Source organism: Haematobia irritans, chromosome 4 (genome assembly GCF_050003625.1).
Source record: "Haematobia irritans isolate KBUSLIRL chromosome 4, ASM5000362v1, whole genome shotgun sequence".
Taxonomy (NCBI): Eukaryota; Metazoa; Arthropoda; class Insecta; order Diptera; family Muscidae; genus Haematobia; species Haematobia irritans.
The window spans coordinates 187,284,729-187,310,785 of record NC_134400.1 but is presented as its reverse complement, the minus strand read 5'-3'; the positions used below and the strand labels follow the sequence as shown (position 1 = coordinate 187,310,785).

At 37.4% G+C, this 26,057-nt stretch overlaps 1 protein-coding gene across 2 annotated transcripts in view; it reads right to left on the bottom strand.

Moving 5' to 3' along the window:
* mthl8 (methuselah-like 8) overlaps nucleotides 1–26,057 on the bottom strand; it is a 42,014-nt gene that overhangs the window by 7,543 nt on the left and 8,414 nt on the right. For both annotated transcript variants that reach the window (XM_075306291.1, XM_075306292.1), the window contains exons 2-6: nucleotides 24,605–25,461; nucleotides 16,122–16,313; nucleotides 15,823–16,041; nucleotides 4,111–4,261; nucleotides 2,985–3,197 (exon numbers count right to left, since the gene is read on the bottom strand). In XM_075306291.1, the coding sequence (XP_075162406.1) occupies nucleotides 2,985–3,197; nucleotides 4,111–4,261; nucleotides 15,823–16,041; nucleotides 16,122–16,313; nucleotides 24,605–25,373 (1,544 nt within the window). In that variant the 5' untranslated portion in view covers nucleotides 25,374–25,461. The remainder of the gene's footprint in view (nucleotides 1–2,984; nucleotides 3,198–4,110; nucleotides 4,262–15,822; nucleotides 16,042–16,121; nucleotides 16,314–24,604; nucleotides 25,462–26,057) is intronic.

Genomic DNA, 26,057 nt, shown 5'->3' with positions numbered 1-26,057 from the left:
TTCATAGTCTCAAAAGGTGACCGAGCATTGGCTTGACCGGAATGACCACGTACTAGGGTGTGGTAACGCTCCTTACATTTTTTACAATTTTGAACGCTTGGTAATGTCGATAACTAATGGTTCATACGTAGGAAATTGGAGCAATAGCCTTGTAAAATGACGGCCTTCATTCCCTTTAATGGCACATGCGTCCACATAACCGTGGGAGACAAAGATGATTCCACCGCTATTTCTTGCGACTTTTTAAGTCGCTCTGGTACCACCGGCAGGTCAGATCGGATGTCGATAGAACGGGCCGGACGCGGCGTGAAACCTGGTGAGAGTCTGACTGATGATGATTCCTGAACCAACTCGTTGGCTCAAAAGGTGACCGAGCATTGAGTTCCATTTCCTCATCAGACAACATCACATCATCATATTCGGGCAATTCAACGTCAGGGAAAATAGGACTGATGATTCCTGAACCAACGCATAGGCTCAATAGGTGATCGAGCATTGGACTCACCGGAACATCCGCGCAAAAGGGTGTGTGAGGCTCCTTACACATCTTTCAACTGCGAAAGCTTGGCCTTCAAGCGCTCGCTACCCGTGTGATATTGCCTTTAATGGCACATGCACCCTCGTAACCGTGGATGGCGAAGATGATTCCACCGACATTTCTTGCGACATCCTTCAAGCGCTGTGTACAGATGGCGAAGATGGGTTCTCCAACATTTCTTGCGACATCCTTCAAGCGCTGTGTTCAGATGGCGAAGATGGGTTCTCCAACATTTCTTGCGACATCCTTCAAGCGCTGTGTTCAGATGGCGAAGATGGGTTCTCCAACATTTCTTGCGACATCCTTCAAGCGCTGTGTACAGATGGCGAAGATGGTTTCTCCAAAATTTCCTGCGCTATGTTAACCCGCTATAGTACCATCGGCAGGCTGTCGAGTTCCCTTTCCTAATTAGACAACATCGGATCAGCATATTCGGCCAATTCAACCTCAATAATGGACAATAAATCAAGGTAGGCCTAGTGACACATCGGTAAGAGTACTACCGGGGTCAGCTAGAACGTCGAGAGAACGTGCCAGATGTGGCATGATACCTCACGAGCAGACTCTATACGGCTTAACTTCTGGTGCGAGTCGGACGGACAATTCCTGAATCAACTCGTAGGTTCAATAGGGGACCGAGCATTGGGATGACGGGAACGTCGATGTAAAAGGGCGTGATGACCCTCATTATAACTGCGAAAACTTGAGCACTCCGACAGTTAATGGTGCCAATGTAGGAAATTGAAGCAATAACCGAGCAAAATAACGGACCTCAAGTACTGCGCCCTTGAAGACGCCGCAGTTTTGAAGCCGATGATTTATGCTCACGCGACAATTACGAAAAGTTCACTAATGGTTCCTTGGATCGCGTTGCCCTTTTATCTGCGGATAGTGAAGATGCTTCAACCGTGATTTCTTGCGCTACTGAATATGCTTGCCACAAAAACGAGCCTAAAGGGTGATACGGTCAAAATTTGGTCAAGGGAAAATCGTTTATTTAAAAAATCAAATTAAATTTCTTTTTCAAGTTCAATTAGTATAAAATTCAGAAAAAATATTCAGTTAGGCTTTCGCTTTTCCAAATCCGAATTGCCGGGCCTCACGCTTGACACCTGCCATCAGAGTTTTTACAGCCACCTTGCCCACCTTCTTCGCCGCAGAAAGCCAGTTTGCCTTGAACTGATGCTCGTCCTTAGCAGTTTTTTTGGTCTTCTTTAGGTTCCGCTTGACAATGGCCCAGTATTTCTCAATTGGGCGGAGCTCTGGCGTGTTGGGAGGGTTCTTGTCCTTGGGAACCACCTGCACGTTGTTGGCGGCGTACCACTCCATGGCCTTTTTACCGTAATGGCAAGATGCCAAATCCGGCCAAAACAGTACGGAACAACCGTGTTTCTTCAAGAAAGGCGGTATGACGTTTATTCAAACACTCTTTCACGTAAATTTCTTGGTTGACAGTCCCGGAAGCTATGAAAATGCTGCTTTTCAAGCCACATGTACAGATGGCTTGCCAAACCAAATATTTCTTTGCGAACGTTGACAGTTTTATGTGCTTGAAAATATCTGCTACCTTTCCCCTTCCTTTTGCCGTATAAAACTCCTGTCCCGGAAGCTGCTTGTAGTCGCTTTGACGTAGGTTTCGTCGTCCATTACCACGCAGTCAAACTTCGTCAGCATCGTCGTGTACAACCTCCGGGATCGCGCTTTGGCCGTCGTATTTTGTTTATCATCGCGATTTGGAATCACTACCTTCTTGTAAGTTGATAGTCCGGCTCGTTTTTTGGCTCGATGCACGGTTGTAGACGATACACCCAGCTTATTTGCGGCATCTCGGAGAGAGAGGTTAGGGTTTCGCTTGAAACTACCGGCAATTTTGTTTATCATCGCGATTTGGAATCACTACCTTCTTGTAAGTCGATAGTCCGGCTCGTTTTTTGGCTCGATGCACGGTTGTAGACGATACACCCAGCTTATTGCTGGCATCTCGGAGAGAGAGGTTAGGGTTTCGCTTGAAACTACCGGCAACTCTCTTTGTCGTCTCAGCGGCTTCCGGTTTTCGATTTCCCCCCGATCCAGACTTGCTGGCTGTCGACAAACGTTCCCCAAACACTTCGATTACATTTGTAACGGTTGATTTGGCAACTTTTAGCGATTTTGCCAGCTTTTCGTGCGAGTAGCTCGGATTTTCGCGATGCGCGAGCAAAATTTTGATACGTTGCTCTTCTTGCTTGGACGGCATTTTGACAACTGAAAAGTGAATTCCAAAATCATAATAGGAGCAACATTCTACACACACACCTTCAAAATGAGGGGTGTTCAGGTTTTTTAAATGCAAAATTGAAAGAAATACGTCAAGTTTATATTGACCAAATTTTGACCGCATCACCCTTTAATGTCGATGTTCCCAATAAACTTTGAAAAATTCTCACCTAAATTAGTTAATACTTACACTTCTTCATCGATGCGTCGCAAAAATTGTTGAACCTGATGATTTTTCCCCAGTAAAGCATACATTGCACCAAAACCATGGAAGGCTATGAATACACAAACGCCATAGTTGATATGGGTATATTCGCCGCGATAATAGTTAATCACAAATGAGCAGATACAAACAATCCATGCAAATAGAGTGTAGCCAAAGAATATCCAAAATGATTTGAAACTGAAATGGAAAATTGGTATAGATTATTAGGCAAGTGATCATTTTTCATCAACCGTGGGGTCAAAATAAATGTCAAATATTATTGGGAAAATGTGACAGACAAAAAATTCGGCCTCAGACCATGGACATTCCAATAGGACTCAGCAAGCGTCAACCAAGAATGGCTAAAGATGGAAATTCCTCGCTTCATTCGGTCACCGAAATCTCCGAATCCCAATCCATTTGATTTTTACGCCTGGGACATTTGAGAGCCAGACTAATGCGCTTTACAGACTATCAGTTATTCCGGACGACAGTGCTCGTGTCGAACATATTCCATATATTGTGCACATTATAAGTTAAGTCCGAAGGCATAATCTATACTGCTGCATGTTTATGGGATCGATAACAAATTTATCGATTATTTAGTCATCGCCGACAAGTCGTATCGATCCGACACACTGTAAGATTCTTTACAAACGCCAACATTCCGTCCGGAATAACTGATAGTCTGTAAAACGCATAAGATTGGCACCAAATTGTAGATCATCTCTAGGTTTAGCTTCCTTGGGAATGGACCAAAATATCGCAGAGCCACTTTCGATCGTAGCCAAGCTTAAGCGGGAGTTCGACTTCCTGTTACGTTGCCCGTTCTTCCACCGCAATATTGATGATGAATTCAGATAGTTTTAAAATTTTATGATACACTCTGTTCATTTCATTGAGAGTTGTTGTGCAAAACAACCGCCAGACGTATGGACCCACCACTCGCCTTGGGATGTTATGTAAATCATTTTGTCCAGATGCTTTTTATGGATATTACATTGGTTGTATCGTATTAAATCAAGTGTTAACAAGTGCATAATAAACTTTATCAATTTTGTTTACGCAATTTTTCCCACATCTGTTTTATCTGCGCCACTAAAATACTCACCGATTACGAGAAACAAATATGGATAATTTTCCAGAATCCCTTTCGGCCATTTCGTTCATACGTAGCAGCGATAAAATGTAAAAGATGCCACTGAATATACATGCCACAATGATGGGTGTGTAAAAGTAAACAACAATCGAACAATTACGTGCTGAAATTACAAAAAAAACGCAAACACCAAATAATTATAAACGTTTCCATGTTATGCAGGCAAAAGTTTAAATATTGTGTAAAATATTTTGTTCTATGATATTTTCCAAATGACGTTAAACTGTTTAGGAAATTGCATGAGCATGAGTTTGATTTGCAAAAGGTTTCATTTGAAATTGGAAATGCTATAAATTTAAAGGGTGATACGGTCAAAATTTGGTCAAGGGAAAACGCGTGTAAATCGGTGAAATCGTTTATTTAAAAAATCTAATTAAATTTCTTTTTCAAGTTCAATTAGTATAAAATTCAGGAAAAATATTCAGTTAGTCTTTCGCTTTTCCAAATCCGAATTTCCGGGCCTCACGCTTGACACCTGCCATCAGATTTTGTACAGCCACATTGTCCACCTTCTTCGCCGCAGAAAGCCAGTTTGCCTTGAACTGCTGCTCGTCCTTAGCAGTCTTTATACCCTCCACCATAGGATGGGGGTATATTAACTTTGTCATTCCGTTTGTAACACATCGAAATATTGCTCTAAGACCCCATAAAGTATATATATTCTGGGTCGTGGCGAAATTCTGAGTCGATCTAAGCATGTCCGTCCGTCCGTCCGTCTGTCCGGCTGTCCGTCCGTCTGTGGAAATCACGCTAACTTCCGAACGAAACTAGCTATCGACTTGAAACTTGGCACAAGTAGTTGTTATTGATTTAGGTCGGATGGTATTGAAAATGGGCCATATCGGCCCACGTTTACGTATAGCCCCCATATAAACCGATCTCCAAATTTGGCTTGCGGAGCCTTCCGGAGCAGCAAAATTCATCCGATCCGGTTGAAATTTGGTACGTGGTCTAAGTATACGGTCTCTACCAACCATGCAAAAATTGGTCCATATCGGTCCATAATTATATATAGCCCCCATATAAACCGATCCCCAGATTTGACCTCCGGAGCCTCTTGGAGGAGCAAACTTCATCCTACCCGATTGAAATTTGGTACGTGGTGTTAGTATATGGTATCTAACAACCATGCAAAAACTGGTCCATATCGGTCCATAAATATATATAGCTCCCATATAAACCGATCCCCAGATTTGACCTCCGGAGCCTCTTGGAGGGGCAAAATTCATCCGATCCGTTTGAAATTGGGTACCTGATGTTAGTATACGGTCTCTAACAACCATGCAAAAATTGGTCCATATCGGTCCATAAATATATATAGCTCCCATATAAACCGATCCCCAGATTTGAACTCTGGAGCCTCTTGGATGAGCAAAATTCATCCGATCCAATTGAAATTTAGTACGTGGTGTTAGTATATGGTCTCTAATAACCATGCAAAAATTGGTCCATATCGGTCCATAATTATATATAGCCCCCATATAAACCGATCCCCAGATTTGACCTCCGGAGCCTCTTGGAAGACCAAAATTCATCTGATTCAGGTGAAATTTGGTACGTGATGTTAATATATGTCCTCAAACACCCATGCAAAAATTGGTCGAAATCGGTCCATAATTATATGTAGGCCCCATATAAACCGATCCCCATATTTGACCTCCGGAGCGTCTTGGGAGTGCAAAATTCTTCCCGTTCGGTTGAAATTTGGTACGTGATATTAGTATATGGTATCCAACAACCATGCAGGAATTGGTTCCTATCAGTCCATAATTATATATAGCTCCCATATAAACCGATCGCCAGATTTGACCTCCGGTGCCTTTTGGAGAAGCAAAATTCATCCGATCTGGTTGAAATTTGGTACGTGGTGGTAGTATATGATATTTAACAACCATGCCAAAAGTGGTCCATATCAGTCCATAATCGTTTATGGCCCCCATATAAAAGAATCCCGAGATTTGGTTTTGGAGTCTCTTGGAGGAGCAAATTTCATCCGAGTGAGTTGAAATTTGTGGATGACAGTCTTTCGTAGTTTCTACGCCATCCATGGTGGAGGGTACATAAGATTCGGCCTGGCCGAACTTACGGCCGTATATACTTGTTTGGTCTTCTTTAGGTTCCGTTTGACAATAGCCCAGTATTTCTCAATTGGGCGGAGCTCTGGCGTGTTGGGAGGGTTCTTGTCCTTGGGAACCACCTGCACGTTGTAGGCGGCGTACCACTCCATGGTCTATTTACCGTAATGGCAAGATGCCAAATCCGGCCAAAACAGTACGGAACAACCGTGTTTCTTCAGGAAAGGCAGCATACGTTTATTCAAACACTCTTTCACGTAAATTTCTTTGTTGACAGTCCCGGAAGCTATGAAAATGCTGCTTTTTAAGCCACAGGTACAGATGGCTTGCCAAACCAAATATTTCTTTGCGAACGTTGACAGTTTTATGTGCTTGAAAATATCTGCTACCTTTCCCCTTCCTTTTGCCGTATAAAACTCCTGTCCCGGAAGCTGCTTGTAGTCGGCTTTGACGTAGGTTTCGTCGTCCATTACCACGCAGTCAAACTTCGTCAGCATCGTCGTGTACAGCCTCCGGGATCGCGCTTTGGCCGTCGTATTTTGTTTATCGTCGCGATTTGGAGTCACTACCTTCTTGTAAGTCGATAGTCCGACTCGTTCTTTGGCTCGATGCACGGTTGTAGACGATACACCCAGCTTATTTGCGGCATCTCTGAGAGAGAGGTTAGGGTTTCGCTTGAAACTACCGGCAACTCTCTTTGTTGTCTCAACGGCTTCCGGTTTTCGATTTCCCCCCGATCCAGACTTCCTGGCTGTCGACAAACGTTCCCCAAACACTTTAATTACATTTGATTTGGCAACTTTTAGCGATTTTGACAGCTTTGCGTGCGAGTAGCTCGGATTTTCGCGATGCGCGAGTAAAAATTTTGATACGCTGCTCTTCTTGCTTGGACGACATTTTGACAACTGAACAGTGAATTCGAAAATCAAAATAGGAGCAACATTCTGCACACACACACACTTTCAAAATGAGGGGTGTTCAGGTTTTTAAATGCAAAATTGAAAGAAATACGTCAAGTTTATATTGACCAAATTTTGACCGTATCACCCTTTATGTCTTTATTCCATATCCTAGGGATTTTATGTCTCTTAATATTGAATCTCTCTGTGTTTTATCAGCGGATGAGGTTAGGTTATAGGGTAGAATAAAGCCAACCCTTAATTAAAACGAGTTGGTTCTCACTTAGACCATGTTGATCCATTGTGTTTCCTCATACTTGTTTTCTCTCCTCTTCATCAATCGTATTCGCGGTTTTAGACAAGTTCCAAAACAAAAGAGCTTTCTAGGTCTTCCACCCCAAGACCTTAATGAAGGCAAGTATATCCTTCAGATTGCAGTTACGTTCATCCATTATATCTTGTAGGAATAACGGGCCCAGTATCTCACTGAGTGCTGCCCGATTCCATGTTAAGCTCAATGACAAGGGACCTCCTTTTTATAGCCGAGTCCGAACGGCGTTCCACATTCCAGTGAAACCACTTAGAGAAGCTTTGAAACCCTCAGAAATGTCACCAGCATTACTGAGGTGGGATAATCCACCGCTGAAAAACTTTTTGGTGTTCGGTCGTAGCAGGAATCGAACCCACGACCTTGTGTATGCATGGCGGGCATGCTAACCATTGCACCACGGTGGTCAATCTTTACCATGTGTTTTCCAAGGGTATTATTTTCAGTTATGATGCCTATTAGTGGTCTCAAATCATCTTTATTTGTCGCCATCATAAAATCAGAGTTCTTACGGGAAGTCGGAGTTTTCTGATTTGCCATATCAGTTTGCTTTACTTGCAGTTCGCAGAGGAAGCTCAAAGTCCTATCCATAAACAATTGTATTTGCCATTGATTCCGGGGGGAAGACATCCGTAACGATGTGATTTGTCCCGAGTGCTCCTTCTTTGGCCACCACATTCGCCTCCTCATTACCCATTATTCCACAATGTCCAGGTACCCAACACAGAGCGATATTATGCTGTTCAGTTAGAAATCTAAGATTTCTACGTCAGCGGCTGACTACCTTCGACTTTATGTTCGCATTTCCTAAAGCCTTTATTGCTGCTTGACTGTCCATGAAGAAGCTGATATCGCTCCTCAATATCGGCCTCATCAACAGTAGTTTCCCAGCTTTCGCAATCGTAAATCTGAATAGCCTGAAAGATGCTGCATCCACCATCCATTTTGTATGAATCCCTAATCCCCAATTCTTCGCAGTACCACGGCCAGTGCCTTTCTCCATGTTCGAACCATCCGTATAAATATTCAAGTCTCAAAACTGTATGCGTCCCTCTTTCCAATCCTCTATACTCGGTACAATCAATTTCAACTGGCCCTCATATACAGGCTGAGTTGCCATAAAGTCTGTCCTAATATCTCGCCCAACTGAAGCAACGAGTTCCGTGTATCTGCATTTATCAGAGGATTAGACTATCAAATTTCATCATCAATGTCACCAGGGCCCATTCAAATTATGGGCCATAGTTTCAATTTTATGTTACAGAACTTATTTCGTCGGTCATCTGGCCTCCGCATAATTTACTGTGGCATAGCTTACGTACGTAATATTTGCGGTAAATGTGTTGGAATTTAATTTTCTGGTGCACTATTTATTGCGCCATCTACATTTAACTTGCTTCCATATTACTAGATTACCTCCGCACCTAGATGCTTCAACAATAAGATTGCTTCCGCACTAGTTGTGTTGGGCTTACTTTGCTTCCGCACTATTGGCTTATCCCTTTAAATTCTTTCCGTAGTGTCTTCGTCATTTGTATTGCTTCCTCGCTAAGGTTACATGTGCAGTCTTGTTTCCGTAGTAGTTACATAGGCATCTAGATTGCTTCCGCATTTGTGGCCTCAGCTCATAGATTGCTTCTACATGATGTGTGTCAAAATTTAGCTCACTTCCACACTTTTTGATTCGTCAACTAGCATGATTTCCCAATATTAGCATTTAGCCTAATTTCGCAATAATTGCTTCGACATTTGCGCTTTCACTCTAAGATCTTCGTCATCTAGATTGCTTCCGCACTAGTTTTTTCGGCCTTTAATTTGTTTCCGCACTTGTGGCTTCGTCCTATAGATTCTTTCCGCCGTAGTTTTCGGCACTTATATTACTTCCCTCCTGAGCTTACTTTTGCAGTAGTTGCCTGGACATGGAAATTGTGACTTCGACAAATAAATTACATCCACACCATTGCTTCGGAATTCAGCTCACTTCCGCACTAGCATGTTCGGCACTTAGGATGCGAGCTAAATACCAATAGCTATGAAATTCACCTTCCATTCGCATTAAGTGCTTCGGCATTTTCCTTGTTTCCGCTCAATTTACTTCGCCATCTACATTGCTTCCCCATTAATAAAGCCAGTATTGGTTTAGACACTTTACAGGTTGGCTGATAAGTCCCCGGTCTAACAACGAAAAACACATTTTTTTAGTCAAAATTCGTTTTTATTATTCAAGAGCGATACAACGATTATAACGACCTTCCAATTTCTTGATACCATTTCGGTAGTACTCCTTCGGTTTTGCCTCAAAATAGGCCTCAAAATAGGCCTCAGTTTTGGCGATCACCTCTTCATTGCAGCCAAATTTTTTTTCTGCGAGCATCCTTTTGAGGTATAGAACAAGAAAAAGTCGCTGGGGGCCAGATCTGGAGAATACGGTGGATGGGGAAGCGATTCCAAGCCCAATTCATGAATTTTTGCCATCGTTCTCAATGACTTGTGGCACGGTGCGTTGTCTTGGTGGAACAACACTTTTTATACCCTCCACCATAGGATGGGGGTATATTAACTTTGTCATTCCGTTTGTAACACATCGAAATATTGCTCTAAGACCCCATAAAGTATATATATTCTGGATCGTGGTGACATTCTGAGTCGATCTGAGCATGTCCGTCCGTCCGTCTGTTGAAATCACGCTAACTTCCGAACGAAACAAGCTATCGACTTGAAACTTGGCACAAGTAGTTGTTATTGATGTAGGTCGGATGGTATTGCAAATGGGCCATATCGGTCCACTTTTACGTATAGCCCCCATATAAACGGACCCCAAAATTTGGCTTGCGATTGCTCTAAGAGAAGCAAATTATATCCGATCCGGCATGGTGTTGGTATATGTTCTCTAATGACCATGCAAAAATTAGTCCACATCGATCCATAATTATATATAGCCCCCATATAAGCCGATTCCCAGATTTAACCTCCGGAGCCTCTTAGAGGAGCAAAATTCATCCGATACGGTTGAAATTTGGTACATGGTATTAGTATATGGTCTCTAACAACCATGCAAAAATTGGTCCACATCGGTCCATAATTATATATAGCCCCCATATAAACCGATCCCCCGATTTTGCTTGCGGAGCCTCTAAGAGAAGCAAATTTCATCCGATCTGGCTGAAATTTGGTACATGGTGTTGGTATATGTTCTCTAATGACCATGTAAAAATTGGTCCATATCGGTCCATAATTATTTATAGCCACCATATAAATCGATCCCCAGATTTGTCCTCCGGAGCCTCTTGGAGGAGCAAAATTCATCCAATCCGGTTGTAATTTGGAACATGGTGTTAGTATATGATCTTTAACAACCGTGCCAGAATTGGTCCATATCGGCCCATAATTGTCTATAGCCCCATATAAACCGTTCCCCAGATTTTATCTCCGGAACCTCTTGGAGGAGCAAAATTCATCCGATCCGGTTGAAATTTGCAACGTGGTGTTAGTATAAGGCCGCTAATAACCATGCCAAAATTGGTCCATATCGGTCTATAGTTATATATAGCCGATCCCCAATCACACAAAAATTGGTCCATAGCGGTTCATAATCATGGTTGCCACTCAAGCCAAAAATAATCTACCAAAATTTTATTTTTATAGAAAACATTGTCAGAATGTTATTTCTATAGCACATTTTGTCAAAATTTTTTTCTATAGAAAATTTTGTCAAAATTTTATTTCTATAGAAAATTTTGACAAAATTTTATTTCTATAGAAAATTTTGACAAAATTTTATTTGGTCAAAATTTTATTTCTATAGAAACTTTGAACTTAATTAGATACGTATTTAATCGGCCTTTTTTAGTTTAATATATACCACGTATGGACTATGTAGTATATATTACGTTGTTAGGAAGTTTTAAGATACCTTGCCATCGACTTCAGTAGAAGTTTCTACGCAATCCATGGTGGAGGGTACATAAGCTTCGGCTTGGCCGAACTTACGGCCGTATATACTTAGGTTAGGTTAGGTGGCAGCCCGATGTATCAGGCTCACTTACACGCTCATAAAAAGTCGCTTCTGTAACATATACTCCCAAACATATTTTGCTTCAAGCATATACATTTTTGGCTATTGCCCAAACATTTATATGTTTGATCTCTTCCAATATATGATATGTTTGAAAGCATATTAGTCTAAACAATATATGTTTGGGTAGTCTAAGTTCCAAACATTTTGTATTTTTGCATCCAAATTCAATAATGTTGTCTTCCAAAAAACAATATGTTATTATGTGAACATATAATATGTTTGGAAGCATTTTGCACCCAAAAATATTATATGCTTAAAAAAAAATTCTTCCAAACAATATTGTGCTCAAAATTTTATTTATTTATTTATTTACAATCATAGCGAATTATGAAAAAAAAAGTCATATAGGTGCTAACAACATAGGTTTTCGACCTGAATGCTCAAAATTTTGTTTCTGCTCAATTGTATATTCCCCCACATCTTTCTCACTTCCACGAGATTTTTTAGTTCTTAGCACCTTTTTCTGTAATACAAACATTGTAGAAGAAATTATTCAATTGTATGATTTTTTTTTTTATTTTAATTTTACCTTTTGCCGGACGGGGATTCGAACAGCGGACCACACAGTTTGTAAGGATCAAAGAAGTAGCTGATCAATTGCCCAAGGAAAAATAAAATGTTAATTTTGTAATAACAAGCAACAACCACCAACTTAATTCAATATCGCTCCCTGTTAAATAGCGCTCCAAGCTACTAAACACATATATGTTTATAGGCTATTTCTAAATTAATATATGTTTGCATCCAAGCATATTATATTTACAAACATTTTATGTCCCAAACATAATATGTTCTAACATATTAACATATATGTCCCAAACATGTTATGCTAGTTTATGAACATTATATGCTTGCACTCAAAAATATTGTGTTTAAAAATTTGTGTTCCAAACATATAATGTTTATAGCCAAACATATGAAAAACAGCCTTTTTCATCCGTGTAGACTATTCAGTCCATTGTGATACCACATTGGTGAACTTCTCTCTTATCACTGAGTGCTGCCCGATTCCATGTTAAGCTCAATGACAAGGGACCTCCTTTTAATAGCCGAGTCCGAACGGCGTTCCACATTGCAGTGAAACCACTTAGAGAAGTTTTGAAACCCTCAGAAATGTCACCAGCACTACTGAGGTGGGATAATCCACCGCTGAAAAACTTTTTGGTGTTCGGTCGAAGCAGGAATCGAACCTACGACCTTGTGTATGCAAGGCGGGCATGCTAACCATTGCACCACGGTGGCCGTATATACTTGTTCTTGTTCTCAGACCTCAAAAGGATGCTCGCAGGGAAAAAATTTGGCTGCAATGAAGAGGTGATCGCCGAAACTGAGGCCTATTTTGAGGCAAAACCGAAGGAGGACTACCAAAATGGTATCAAAAAATTGGAAGGTCGGTATAATCGTTGTATCGCTCTTGAAGGGAACTATGTTGAATAATAAAAACGAATTTTGACAAAAAAATGTGTTTTTCTTTGTTAGACCGGCGACTTATCAGCCAACCTGTTAGCTTTCTGATGCACCAGTTGTTTTTGCTCCTAGTTGAGTTTCATATTATTTGTCGTCATCTACCTTGCTTCCGCACTGATGGATCCGGCACGTAATTTTCTGACGCACTAATGACTTCGGCACTTACACACAAAAAATTTTTTTTCTGATTCAATCACGAAATTAATTGATCCAATTAATTTTTTATTGAAATGTCTTCAATCACAGAAATGATAGTATCAATTAAAAAATTGATTGAAGGTCAATTAAAAAGTTAATTGACCCAATTAAAACAAGTATATACGGCCGTAAGTTCGGCCAGGCCGAATCTTATGTACCCTCCACCATGGATTGCGTAGGAACTTCTACTAAAGGCTGTCATCCACAATCGAATTACTTGGGTTGCGATAACACTTGCCGATGGCAAGGTATCGTAAAACTTTTTAACACTGTCTTCTAAATTGTAAGTTAGTCCATAAGGGGTATATATTAAACAAAAAAAAGGCCGATTAAATACGTATATAATTCAGTTTGACAAAATTTTCTATAGAAATAAAATTTTGACAAAATTTTCTATAGAAATAAAATGTTGACAAAATTTTCTATGGAAGTAAAATGTTGACAAAATTTTCTATAGCAATAAAATTTTGACAAAATTTTCTATAGAAATAAAATGTTCACAAAATTTTCTATAGAAATAAAATGTTGACAAAATGTTCTATAGAAATAAAATGTTGACAAAATTTTCTACAGAAATAAATTTTGTACAAAATTTTGACAAAATTTTCTATGGAAATAAAATGTTGGCAAACATTGCTATAGAAATAAACTTTTTACAAAACTTTCTATAGAACTGAAATTTTGACAAAACTTTCTATAGTAATAAAATTTGACAATTTTTACATGGCTGTTAGAGGCCATAAACTAACGAAATGTACCAAATTTCAACCGCATCGGATGACTTTTGCTCCTCCAAGAGGCTCCGGAGGTCAAATCTGGGGATCGATTTATATGGGAGCTATATATAATTATGGACCGATATGGACCAATTTTTGCATGCTTGTTAGAGACCGTATACTAACATCAGGTACCCAATTTCAAACGGATCGGATGAATTTTGCCCCTCCAAGAGGCTCCGGAGGTCAAATCTGGGGATCGGTTTATATGGGAGCTATATATAATTATGGACCGATATGGACCAATTTTTGCATGGTTGTTAGAGACCATATACTAACACCACGTACTAAATTTCAATTGGATCGGATGAATTTTGCTCATCCAAGAGGCTCCAGAGTTCAAATCTGGGGATCGGTTTATATGGGAGCTATATATAATTATTGACCGATATGGACCAATTTTTGCATGCTTGTTAGAGACCGTATACTTACATCAGGTACCCAATTTCAAACGGATCGGATGAATTTTGCCCCTCCAAGAGGCTCCGGAGGTCAAATCTGGGGATCGGTTTATATGGGAGCTATATATAATTATGGACCGATATGGACCAGTTTTTGCATGGTTGTTAGAGACCATATACTAACACCACGTACCAAATTTCAATCGGGTAGGATGAATTTTGCCCCTCCAAGAGGCTCCGGAGGTCAAATCTGGGGATCGGTTTATATGGGGGCTATATATAATTATGGACCGATATGGACCAATTTTTGCATGGTTTTTAGAGACCGTATACTTAGACCACGTACCAAATTTCAACCGGATCGGATGAATTTTGCTGCTCCGGAAGGCTCCGCAAGCCAAATTTGGGGATCGGTTTATATGGGGGCTATACGTAAACGTGGGCCGATATGGCCCATTTTCAGTACCATCCGACCTACATCAATAACAACTACTTGTGCCAAGTTTCATGTCGATAGCTAGTTTCGTTCGGAAGTTAGCGTGATTTCCACAGACGGACGGACAGCCGGACAGACGGACGGACGGACGGACATGCTTAGATCGACTCAGAATTTCACCACGACCCAGAATATATATACTTTATGGGGTCTTAGAGCAATATTTCGATGTGTTACAAACGGAATGACAAAGTTAATATACCCCCATCCTATGGTGGAGGGTATAAAAATAATTGATACTATTATTTTTGTGATTGATTTTTGTTTCAATTAAAAAATGTGTTGAATCAATTAAATTTTTAATTGAATATTTTTTAAAACTCAATTAAAATTTTAATTGGAAAAATTTTCGTGAAATTTTTTTGTGTGTAGATTGCTTCCGTAGTATTTGTCATTATCTACCTTGCTTTCGCTCTGATTACTTCAGCATCTAGCTTTCTAACATACCAATATCTTCGGAAGCTACCACATTTCAGTTCTATTTGCCGTCACATGCCTTGTTGGCTTCAGCATTTCACTGATGTCTGAACTATTCTAGATTGAAACGTCTATATTTACTAAGGTTGTTAGCTTGCTTACGTAAATGAAACAAAATCAACAAACCGACTCCCGGGGCCGTTACCATGGCATCGTAGAACCTCACCTGAGACGGTCATCGCAGAACTAATTCGTAACGGATACGTTTCGTGGCACCAGGATGCAATCGAAAGTATTGCTCGATCGGATCAAGTTTAGACATTTCGCAAGATTAGCCCATGTACGTATGGTCATACCGCTCAAACGATTTCTTTAAAAATCGATACCATGCTACCATCCTTAAAACTGCAACCAAGCTACTTTGGTTCAGACTTAGATCTAGTTCCTATTTTCAATGATATCACACAATTTTCATATGTAACAATGGACACTTCAACTGCACACCTTTGGCTTAGACTAAAATACTTACGATCGAACCAGCAAATGTCATTACCAAACACCGGTCTATTGTTGTAGTTGGTAAAACTGACAAAGAAAGACCAACACGCTGCAATCACAACGGTGGGAAAGAACATAAACCAAAACATCAGTTTACTTAGAATAATTCCAAAAAAGCTCAAATAAAAGTACAAACTGATGAATGTTAAAATATAAAAGGACAATAATAAATAGAGCAGGACAAAGAGAGCTGTAAAGAAAGAAAAAAAACGAAAATTCACATTAATCTCCTAAAGCCAAGGGAGGCATATGGGAAGATATGCGTCTTACGTATTTTGGAACAGGCATATTTCGACATGTCTGCGGGATTTGTTAATGTCAGATGAGCCAATAGTGAATATCCAATGATGATGCATAAACAATAGGTTTTAATGGCCACCCCATAGAAGGTATTCCTTAACTCACAGCACAAAAGATAAATAAACAGAATGATTATCATACAAATCACGGTAATAATGAGACCTACAATGGAGAGAAGAAAAACACAATACAATACAAGACAATTAAATTAAATCAACATTTAATAATTTATGCAAATACACCGATAGAAAAATTGTATATAGAATGAAAATGTTTAAAAATTTTTTTCTATGTTTATTTCATGCATTTTCAGAGTACCACTACGGAGAAAAACTTTTCTATGCTGTTATCAACAAAATAGTGCAACTGAATGACAAGAAACAAATCCTGGCCAACAGGACGACCAACTGTGGATATCAGAAGCTATGACTTTCAAAGGGACTTCTCATTCTGGGACTTGCACCAGAGACCTTCGTCAAGACTCACCATTTGTGACAGAAACTATTGGGGATAAGGGAACAGGATGGCGAAGTCACGTCAAAACGCATACTGAAGGATGTGGATCGTCTAAAAATAGAGGACTGGAAGTGATGAAATATCAGATCGTTCACAACAAGGAGGAAGAGGATTAAGGCAATTTTTCTATTCAACTTGGACGAGGTATAGGGAGCCACCTTGGTGCAATGGTTAGCATGCCCGTCTTGTATACACAGCGTCGTGGCCAACCACCAAAAAGTTTTTCAGTGATAGATTTTTCCACCTCAGTAATGCTGGTGACATTTCTGAGTGCTTCCAAACTTCTCTAAGTGGTTTTACTGCAATGTGAAACGCCTTTCGGACTCGGCTATAAAATGAAGGTCCCTTGTCATTCAACTTAACATAGATAAGAGAGTGATAAGAGAGAAATTCTTCACTGTTGTATCACAATGGACTGAATAGTCTAAGTGAGCCTGAAATATCAGGCTGCCACTATACCTATCCTGTCTTATATAGGATCAACAGAAGATTGTGGTAGTAGCCCGTTCTTTCTGGCTGACTTAGCGCATTTCTCTACGAGTGCTGTTCAATTCAAGATACCTACTTTTTATACCCTGCGCCACACTGTGGAACAGGGTATTATAAGTTAGTGCATATGTTTGTAACACCCAGAAGGAGACGAGATAGACACATGGTTTCTTTGGCAATAATGCTCAGGGTGGGTCCCTGAGTCGACATAACCATGTCCGTCAGTCTGTGAACACATTTTTGTGATCAAAGTCTAGGTCGCAATTTAAGTCCAATCATCTTCAAATTTGGCACATGTTCCTAATTTGGGTCAGAATAGAACCCTATTGATTTTGGAAGAAATCGGTTCAGATTTAGATATAGCTCCCATATATATCTTTCGCCCGATATGGACTAATATGGTCCTAAAAGCCTGAGTTTTGGCCCAATTTCGTTGAAATTTTGCACATTGTAGCTATGCGTGCCAAATTTGGTTGACATCGAATCAGATTTAGATATAGCTCCCATATATATGTTTTTCTCTGATTTCGACAAAATACCAACATTTTTCTTGTTAAATCGCCACTGCTTAGTCGAAAAGTTGTAAAAATGTCTCTAATGTTCCTAAACTTCTAATACATATATATAGAGCGATAAATCATAAATAAACTTGTGCGAAGTTTCCTTAAAATTGCTTCAGATTTAAATGTTTCCCATATTTATACCCTGCGCCACACTGTGGAACAGGGTATTATAAGTTAGTGCATATGTTTGTAAAACCCAGAAGGAGACGAGATAGACACATGGTGTCTTTGGCAATAATGCTCAGGGTGGGTCCCTGAGTCGATATAACCATGTCCGTCTGTCCGTCTGTCCGTCCATCCGTCCCTCCGTCTGTCTGTGAACACATTTTTGTGATCAAAGTCTAGGTCGCAATTTAAGTCCAATCGTCTTCAAATTAGGCACATGCTCCTAATTTGGGTCAGAATAGAACCCTATTGATTTTGGAAGAAATCGGTTCAAATTTAGATATAGCTCCCATATATATCTTTCGCCCGATATGCACTAATATGGACCCAGCAGCCAGAGTTTTATACCGATTTGCTTGAAAATTTGTACAAACATAACACTTAGTCGTATAGTCAAGTGTGCAAAACTTGATTGAAATCGGTTCAGATTTAGATATAGCTCCCATATATATCTTTCACCGGATATGGACTTATATGGCCCCAGAAGCCAGATTTTTGACCGAATTTGATTGAAATTTTGCACTAGGAGTACAATTAGTAGTATAGTCAAGTGTGCAAAATTTGATTGAAATCGGTTCAGATTTAGATATAGCTCCCATATATATCATTCGCCCGATATGGACTTATATGGCCGCAGGAGCCAGATTTTTGGCCGAATTTGTTTGAAATTTTGCACTAGGAGTACAATTAGTAGTATAGTCAAGAGTGCTAAATTTGATTGAAATCGGTTCAGATTTAGATATAGCTCCCATATATATGTTTTTCTGATTTCGAAAAAAAAAAAATGGTCAAAATACCAATATTTTCCTTGTTAAATCACCACTGCTTAGTCGAAAAGTTGTAAAAATGACTCTAATTTTCCTAAACTTCTTTGATTGAAATCGGTTCAGATTTAGATATAGCGCTCATATATATCTTTCGCCCGATATGGACTAATATGGTCCTACAAGCCAGAGTTTTGGCCCAATTTGTTTTGCACAGGGAGTAGATTTAGCATTGTAGCTATGCGTGCCAATTTTGGTTGAAATCGAATCAGATTTAGATATAGCTCCCATATATATCTTTCGCCCGATATGCACTTATATGGACCCAGAAGCCAGAGTTTTATCCCGATCAGCTTGAAATTTTGCACAAGGAGTACAATTGGTAGTATAGTCATGTGTGCCAAATTTGATTGAAATCGGTTCAGATTTAGATATAGTTTTTATATATATTTTTCGACCGATATGGACTTATATGGCCCCAGAAGCCAGAGTTTTGGCCCAATTTGGTTGAATTAGTAATATAGTCATGTGTGCCAAATTTGATTGAAATCGGTTCAGATTTAGATATAGCTCCCATATAAACGGTGATACGGTCAAAATTTGGTCAAGGGAAAACGCGTGTAAATCGGTGAAATCGTTTATTTAAAAAATCAAATTAAATTTCTTTTTCAAGTTCAATTAGTATAAAATTCAGGAAAAATATTCAGTTAGGCTTTCGCTTTTCCAAATCCAAATTGCCGGGCCTCACGCTTGACACCTGCCATCATTTTGTACAGCCACCTTGTCCACCTTCTTCGCCGCAGAAAGCCAGTTTGCCTTGAACTGCTGCTCGTCCTTAGCAGTTTTTTTGGTCTTCTTTAGGTTCCGCTCGACAATAGCCCAGTATTTCTCAATTGGGCGGAGCTCTGGCGTGTTGAGAGGGTTCTTGTCCTTGGGAACCACCTGCACGTTGTTGGCGGCGTACCACTCCATGGCCTTTTTACCGTAATGGCAAGACGCCAAATCCGGCCAAAACAGTACGAAACAACCGTGTTTCTTCAGGAAAGGCAGCAGATGTTTATTCAAACTCTTTCACGTAAATTTCTTGGTTGACAGTCCCGGAAGCTATGAAAATGCTGCTTTTCAAGTCACAGGTACAGATGGCTTGCCAAACCAGATATTTCTTTGCGAACGTTGACAGTTTTATGTGCTTGAAAATATCTGCTACCTTTCCCCTTCCTTTTGCCGTATAAAACTCCTGTCCCGGAAGCTGCTTGTAGTCGGCCTTGACGTAGGTTTCGTCGTCCATTACCACGCAGTCAAACTTCGTCAGCATCGTCGTGCACAGCCTCCGGGATCGCGCTTTGGCCGTCGTATTTTGTTTATCATCGCGATTTGGAGTCACTACCTTCTTGTAAGTCGATAGTCCGGCTCGTTTTTTGGCTCGATACACGGTTGTAGACGATACACCCAGCTTATTTGCGGCATCTCGGAGAGAGAGGTTAGGGTTTCGCTTGAAACTACCGGCAACTCTCTTTGTCGTCTCAGCGGCTTCCGGTTTTCGATTTCCCCCCGATCCAGACTTCCTGGCTGTCGACAAACGTTCCCCAAACACTTTAATTACATTTGTAACGGTTGATTTGGCAACTTTTAGCGATTTTGCCGGCTTTGCGTGCGACGCACACACACACACACCTTCAAAATGAGGGGTGTTCAGGTTTTTTAAATGCAAAATTGAAAGAAATACGTCATGTTTATATTGACCAAATTTTGACCGTATCACCCTTTATATGTTTTTCTGATTTCGACAAAAATGGTCAAAATACCAACATTTTCCTTGTTAAATCGCCACTGCTTAGTCGAAAAGTTGTAAAAATGACTCTAATTTTCTTAAACTTCTAATACATATATATCGAGAGATAAATCATAAAACTTTTGCGAAGTTTCCTTAAAATAGCTTCAGATTTAAATGTTTCCCATAAATTTTGCATTAGCCAACTTAAATTTTGAGTCTATAGATTTTGTAGAAGTCTATCAAATTCTGTCCACATCGAGTGATATTTAAATGTATGTATTTGGGACAAACCTTTATATATAGCCCCCAAGACATTTGACGGATGTGGTATGGTATCGAAAATTTAGATCTACAAAGTGGTGCAGGGTATAATATAGTCAGCCCCGCCCGGCTTTAGACTTTCCTTACTTGTTTTATTTATACAGCAGAGTCTGGAAAAAAACATTTTATAGTTCTTCTCTCCCCGACATTTCAAGCTCACGTAGACTTTTAGTCCACTGTGGTGAACTTCCCTCTAATCACTGAGTGCTGACCGATTCCATGTTTAGATGAAGGACAAGGAACCTCGTTTTTATAGCCGAGTCTGAACAGCGTTCCACATTGCGATGAAACCACTTAGAGAATTCGATAAAACCACAGAAATTTCACCAGCATTATTGAGATAGGGAAATTCACCGCTGAAAAATATTGTTCGTGTTTGGTCGAAACTGGGATTGATTCCATGATCCTTTGTTTGCAAGACATGCTAACCATTGCACCACGGTGGTTCCCCTACCCAACGGTGAATTGAAGCCCAGTCTTCCGCATGACAGGAGGGGGTACAACCACTATACTATCGAGGAGAAAAAGAGAAAATCGACGGTGTATGCTATCAACGAAGTGATGAAACCCGCAAAGCCATTTATTTATGCAATCATTTATGGGTTTAACTCGTCTGTAATCCGCAAGACCCAGGTTTCCCGCGTTAACGGCGGGAATACTAACCACTATACCATCGAGGATGCAGTTCATGTTTGTAACCAAATAAAATTTCTTTAAAAATCCGTATTGAAATTTTATTTCTATAGAAAATTTTGTCAATATTTTATTTCTATAGAAGATTTTTCAAAATTTTATTTATATAGAAAATTTTGTCAAAATTTTATTTCTATAGAAAATGTTGTCAAAATTTTAGTTCCTTGGGAAGTTTTGTCAAAATTTTATGTCTATAGAAAATTTTGTCAAAAATTTATTCCTATCAAAAAATTTTATAAAATTTTATTTTGTCAAAATTTTATTTCTATAGAAAATTTTATTTCTATAGAAAATTTTATTTCTATAGAAAATTTTATTTCTATAGAAAATTTTGTCAAAATTTTATTTCTATAGAAAATTTTGCCAAAATTTTATTTCTATAGAAAATTTTGTCAAAATTTTATTTCTATAGAAAATTTTGTCAACATTTTATTTCTATAGAAAATTTTATCAAAAATTTTTTTTTATAGAAAATTTTGTCAAAATCTTATTTCTATAGAAAATTTTATCAAAAAATTTTTTATAGAAAATTCTGTCAAAATCTTATTTCTATAGAAAATTTTGTTAAAATCCTATTTCTATAGAAAATTTTGTCAAAATTTTATTTCTATAGAAAATTTTTTTAAAATTTTATTTCTATAGAAAATTTTGTCAAAATTTTGTTTCTATAGAAAATTTTGTCAAAATCTTATTTCTATAGAAAATTTTGTCAAAATCTAATTTCTTTAGAAAATTTTGCCAAAATGTTATTTCTATAGAAAAATTTTCATTTCATTTCTATAGAAAATTTTGTCAAAATTTTATTTCTATAGAAAATTTTGTCAAAATTTTATTTCTATAGAAAATTTTGTCAACATTTTATTTCTTTAGAAATTTTTATCAAAATTTTATTTTTATAGGAAATTTGGTCAAAATTTTATTCCTACAAAAAATTTTTAATTTCATTTTCCAAAATTTTATTTCTATAGAAAATTTTGTCAAAAATGTATTCCTATAGAAAACTATTTCCAAAATTTTATTCCTATGGAGCATTTTTTCACAATTTTAATTCTATAGAAAATTTTGTAAATTTAATTCTATAGAAAATTTTGTCAAAATCCTCTACTTGCAGCAAAACTATCAACCAATTATCAGAATAAATTCAGGCAGTTCATTAAACCCAACAATGAACCACACCTGAACCTTCCGAAAAAAGGTTTTGTATGATAGCCCGCTTATGCCGAAATAAATTCGAAACAAACATATCTCTTTTCCTATGCCACTGTCAAATCATCGATTTGAGTTCAGTTGGCTGGGTTTATTTTGAGCGTGCTTCTTCTTCTTTTTCCATTCGTTTTGTTTTGTTATTGTTGGTTTTGTTCTTTAAGCATTGTTGTTGTTTGTTTTTGTCAACATTTTATTCCTATCGAAAATGTTGTCAAAATTTTAATCCTATCGAAAATTTTGTCAAAATTTTATTTCTATGGAAAAATTTCTCAAAATTTTATTTCTTTACAAAATTTTGTCAAAATTTTATTTCTATAGAAAATTTTGTCAAAATTTTATTTCTTTAGAAAATTTTATCTCTAAAGAAAATGTTCTCAAAATTTTATTTCTATAGAAAATTTTGTCAAAATTTTATTTTTTTAGAAAATTTTGTCAAAATTGTATCTCTATAGAAAATTTTGTCAAAATTTTATTTCTATAGAAAATTTTATCAAAATTGTATTTCTATAGAAAATTTTGTCAAAATTTTATTCCTATCGAACATTTTCTAAAAATTTTATTTCCATAGAAAATTTTGTCAAAATTCTATTTCTATAGAAAATTTTGACAAAATTTTATTTCTATAGAAAATTTTGTCAAAATTTTATTTATATAGAAAATTTTGACAAAATTTTATTTCCATAGAAAATTTTGTCAAAATCTTTTTTCTGTAGAAAATTTTGTCAACATTATATTTCTATAGAAAATTTTTCCAAAATTTTTTTCTAAAGAAAATTTTTTCAAAATTTTATTCTTATAGAAAATTTTGTAAAAATTTTATTTCTATAGCAAATTTTTTCAAGACTTTATTTATATAGATTTTTTTTCAACATTTTATTTATATAGAAAATTTTGTTAAAATTTTATTTCTATAGAACATTTTGTCCAAATTGTATTCCTATAGAAATAAAATTTTGTCAGAATTTTATTTGTATGGAAAATTTTCTCAAAATATTATTTCTTTAGAAAATTTTGTCAAAATTTTATTTCTATAAACATTTTGTAAACATTTTATTTCGCATTGTTGTTGTTTTTATTGCAGCTTAAAATCATACATTGACTAAACTACAAGTGTAGCTTAACCAACAAAGAAAAAGAATGTTTGTCAAATTTATTTGGGCAAAGCCGTATAGACTGCAAGGTGGTTGGATGGACGCACGTTTCAGCATCCTCTACTTGCAGCAAAACTATCAACCAATTATCAGAATAAATTCAGGCAGTTCATTAAACCCAACAATGAACCACACTTGAACTTTCTATAGAAAATTTTGTCAAAATTTTATTTTTATAGAAAATTTTCTAAAAATTTGTCAAAATTTTATTTCTTTAGAAAATTTTGTCAAAATTTTATTTCTATAGAATATTTTGTAAAAATTTTATTTCTATAGAAAATTTTTTCAAAATTTTATTTCTATAGAAAATTTTCTTAAAATTTTATTTCTATGGAAAACTTTGTCAAAATCTTTTTTCTTTAGAAATTTTGTCAAAATTTTATTTCTATAGAAAATTTTGTCAAAATTATATTTCTATAGAAAATTTTGTCAAAATTTTATTTTTATAGGAAATTTTTTCAAAATTTTATTTCTTTAGAAAATTTTGTCAAATTTTTGTCAAAATTTTGTCAAAATTTTATTTCTATAGAAAATTTTCTCAAATTTTTATTTCTATAGAAAATGTTGTCAAAATTTAATTTTTATAGGTAATTTGGTCAAAATTTTATTCCTATATAAAAATTTTTCATTTCTATAGAAAATTTTGTCAAAATTTTATTTCTATAGAAAATTTTATTTCTATGGAAAGTTGTGTCAAAATTTTATTTCTATGCGGATAGGGTGCCATGTGTTTTATATTAAATCCCCAACAAATGATATACAAAATAAAATAAAAAAAAAATTATTTGATCATTATAAAATATATACTCACATATGGCATACGTCCATTCGCGTACTCCAAGTATGAAAGGCAGTCTGGTGGCAACACATGTCAGTGGTTCCCAATGCCACATGGAATTTTCCTCGTCCTTTTCTTTATCCTTACGCCATGACAATGGGGTGTAGCAATAGTGACGTGGAAAGCTATGTTGTTTATGCATTATGGAACCATTATCATACAAAAGCCATTCCACTTGACGATTATCCTTGAGGACAACACGCATTGTGTCACAGGGGACTCCAATGTTCACAATAAAATGCGATGATGCATTGACCTGTAACACTGAACCATTACGAAAATGTACGGGCATATCGTCTGGATCTATGAGAGTCGTATCATTATTCGAGGGCAATCCCACGCAGGAATTATTTGGAAGATTGTAATAGAATCCAGCTGGACAACAGAAACGAATGCACGGCTTCAGTTTACAAACACAGGCCCTTAGATGTTTGGGACTGGGTACACGTTGTCCATTGACCACAACAAAATCATAAATGGCTACCAAATCGGGAGGCACCACCATCCATTTATAGATATAGCTGTGATTTGTAATCGGCTCATTATCTGTATTCACTGCAATTTGAACCTCATGTGGATAGCTTCCGGTTATATTGACCGTGTCAATGAAAGGGCATGGATATTGGCCCATTGCTAGCATCGTCGTAGGCTCGACGATTTGCTTTACGAGAGCGTATATTATCAAGGTATTGATGGAGATGCCTTTGATTTTGATTTGTATTGATTTTCGTGGGGAAAACATTGTAAATTTGGATTTTCTTCGGCCTCTTTTCGCCCACCCAATAATTTGTTTGGTTTATTTAATTTTTGTTTTTAAATGCGTGCTGTGCCTACAATGAAATATCGAAATGTTCGACATGAAATAAAATTCGAATGTTTTTATTTGCTTGGTGTTTATTTTGTTTGGGGTTTGATTTACTATTGGCTAGCCGCAGGTCTCAACTTTTGCAATTTTTCAATTATTTTCTACGATTGTTTACACTGGTAGAAAAAGTTTGGTAATAATAAAGAAATTGAGCCAACAAAGCAATGCCGTAAATGCAATGCAATTTTCAGTAATGTAAAGAATTTTAGATTTAATTACGATTCATACTATTAATGAACATTTTCATATTTCTAAGGAAAGCAAATTCATTGAGTCCAATTTTAATGAAATGTTCTTTGTGTATACATACAGCAGTGTTACCGTTGTTTTAATTTAGTGGCGCATTTGACAGTTTTTTGAAAGTTTTGACACTTTTGTGTCGCCGTTTTATCATATTGTGCTAATCCCCTGTCTACCTTTCAAAAAATTTCAGTGTATACATGAACCGCCTAAAAGTATGCTGCGAATATTTTCTATAGCAGGTTAAAATTAACTTTCGTGGTATGCTTTTCAATTAAATGGATATACCATATATTGATAGTTAGGTTAGGTTAAATTGAT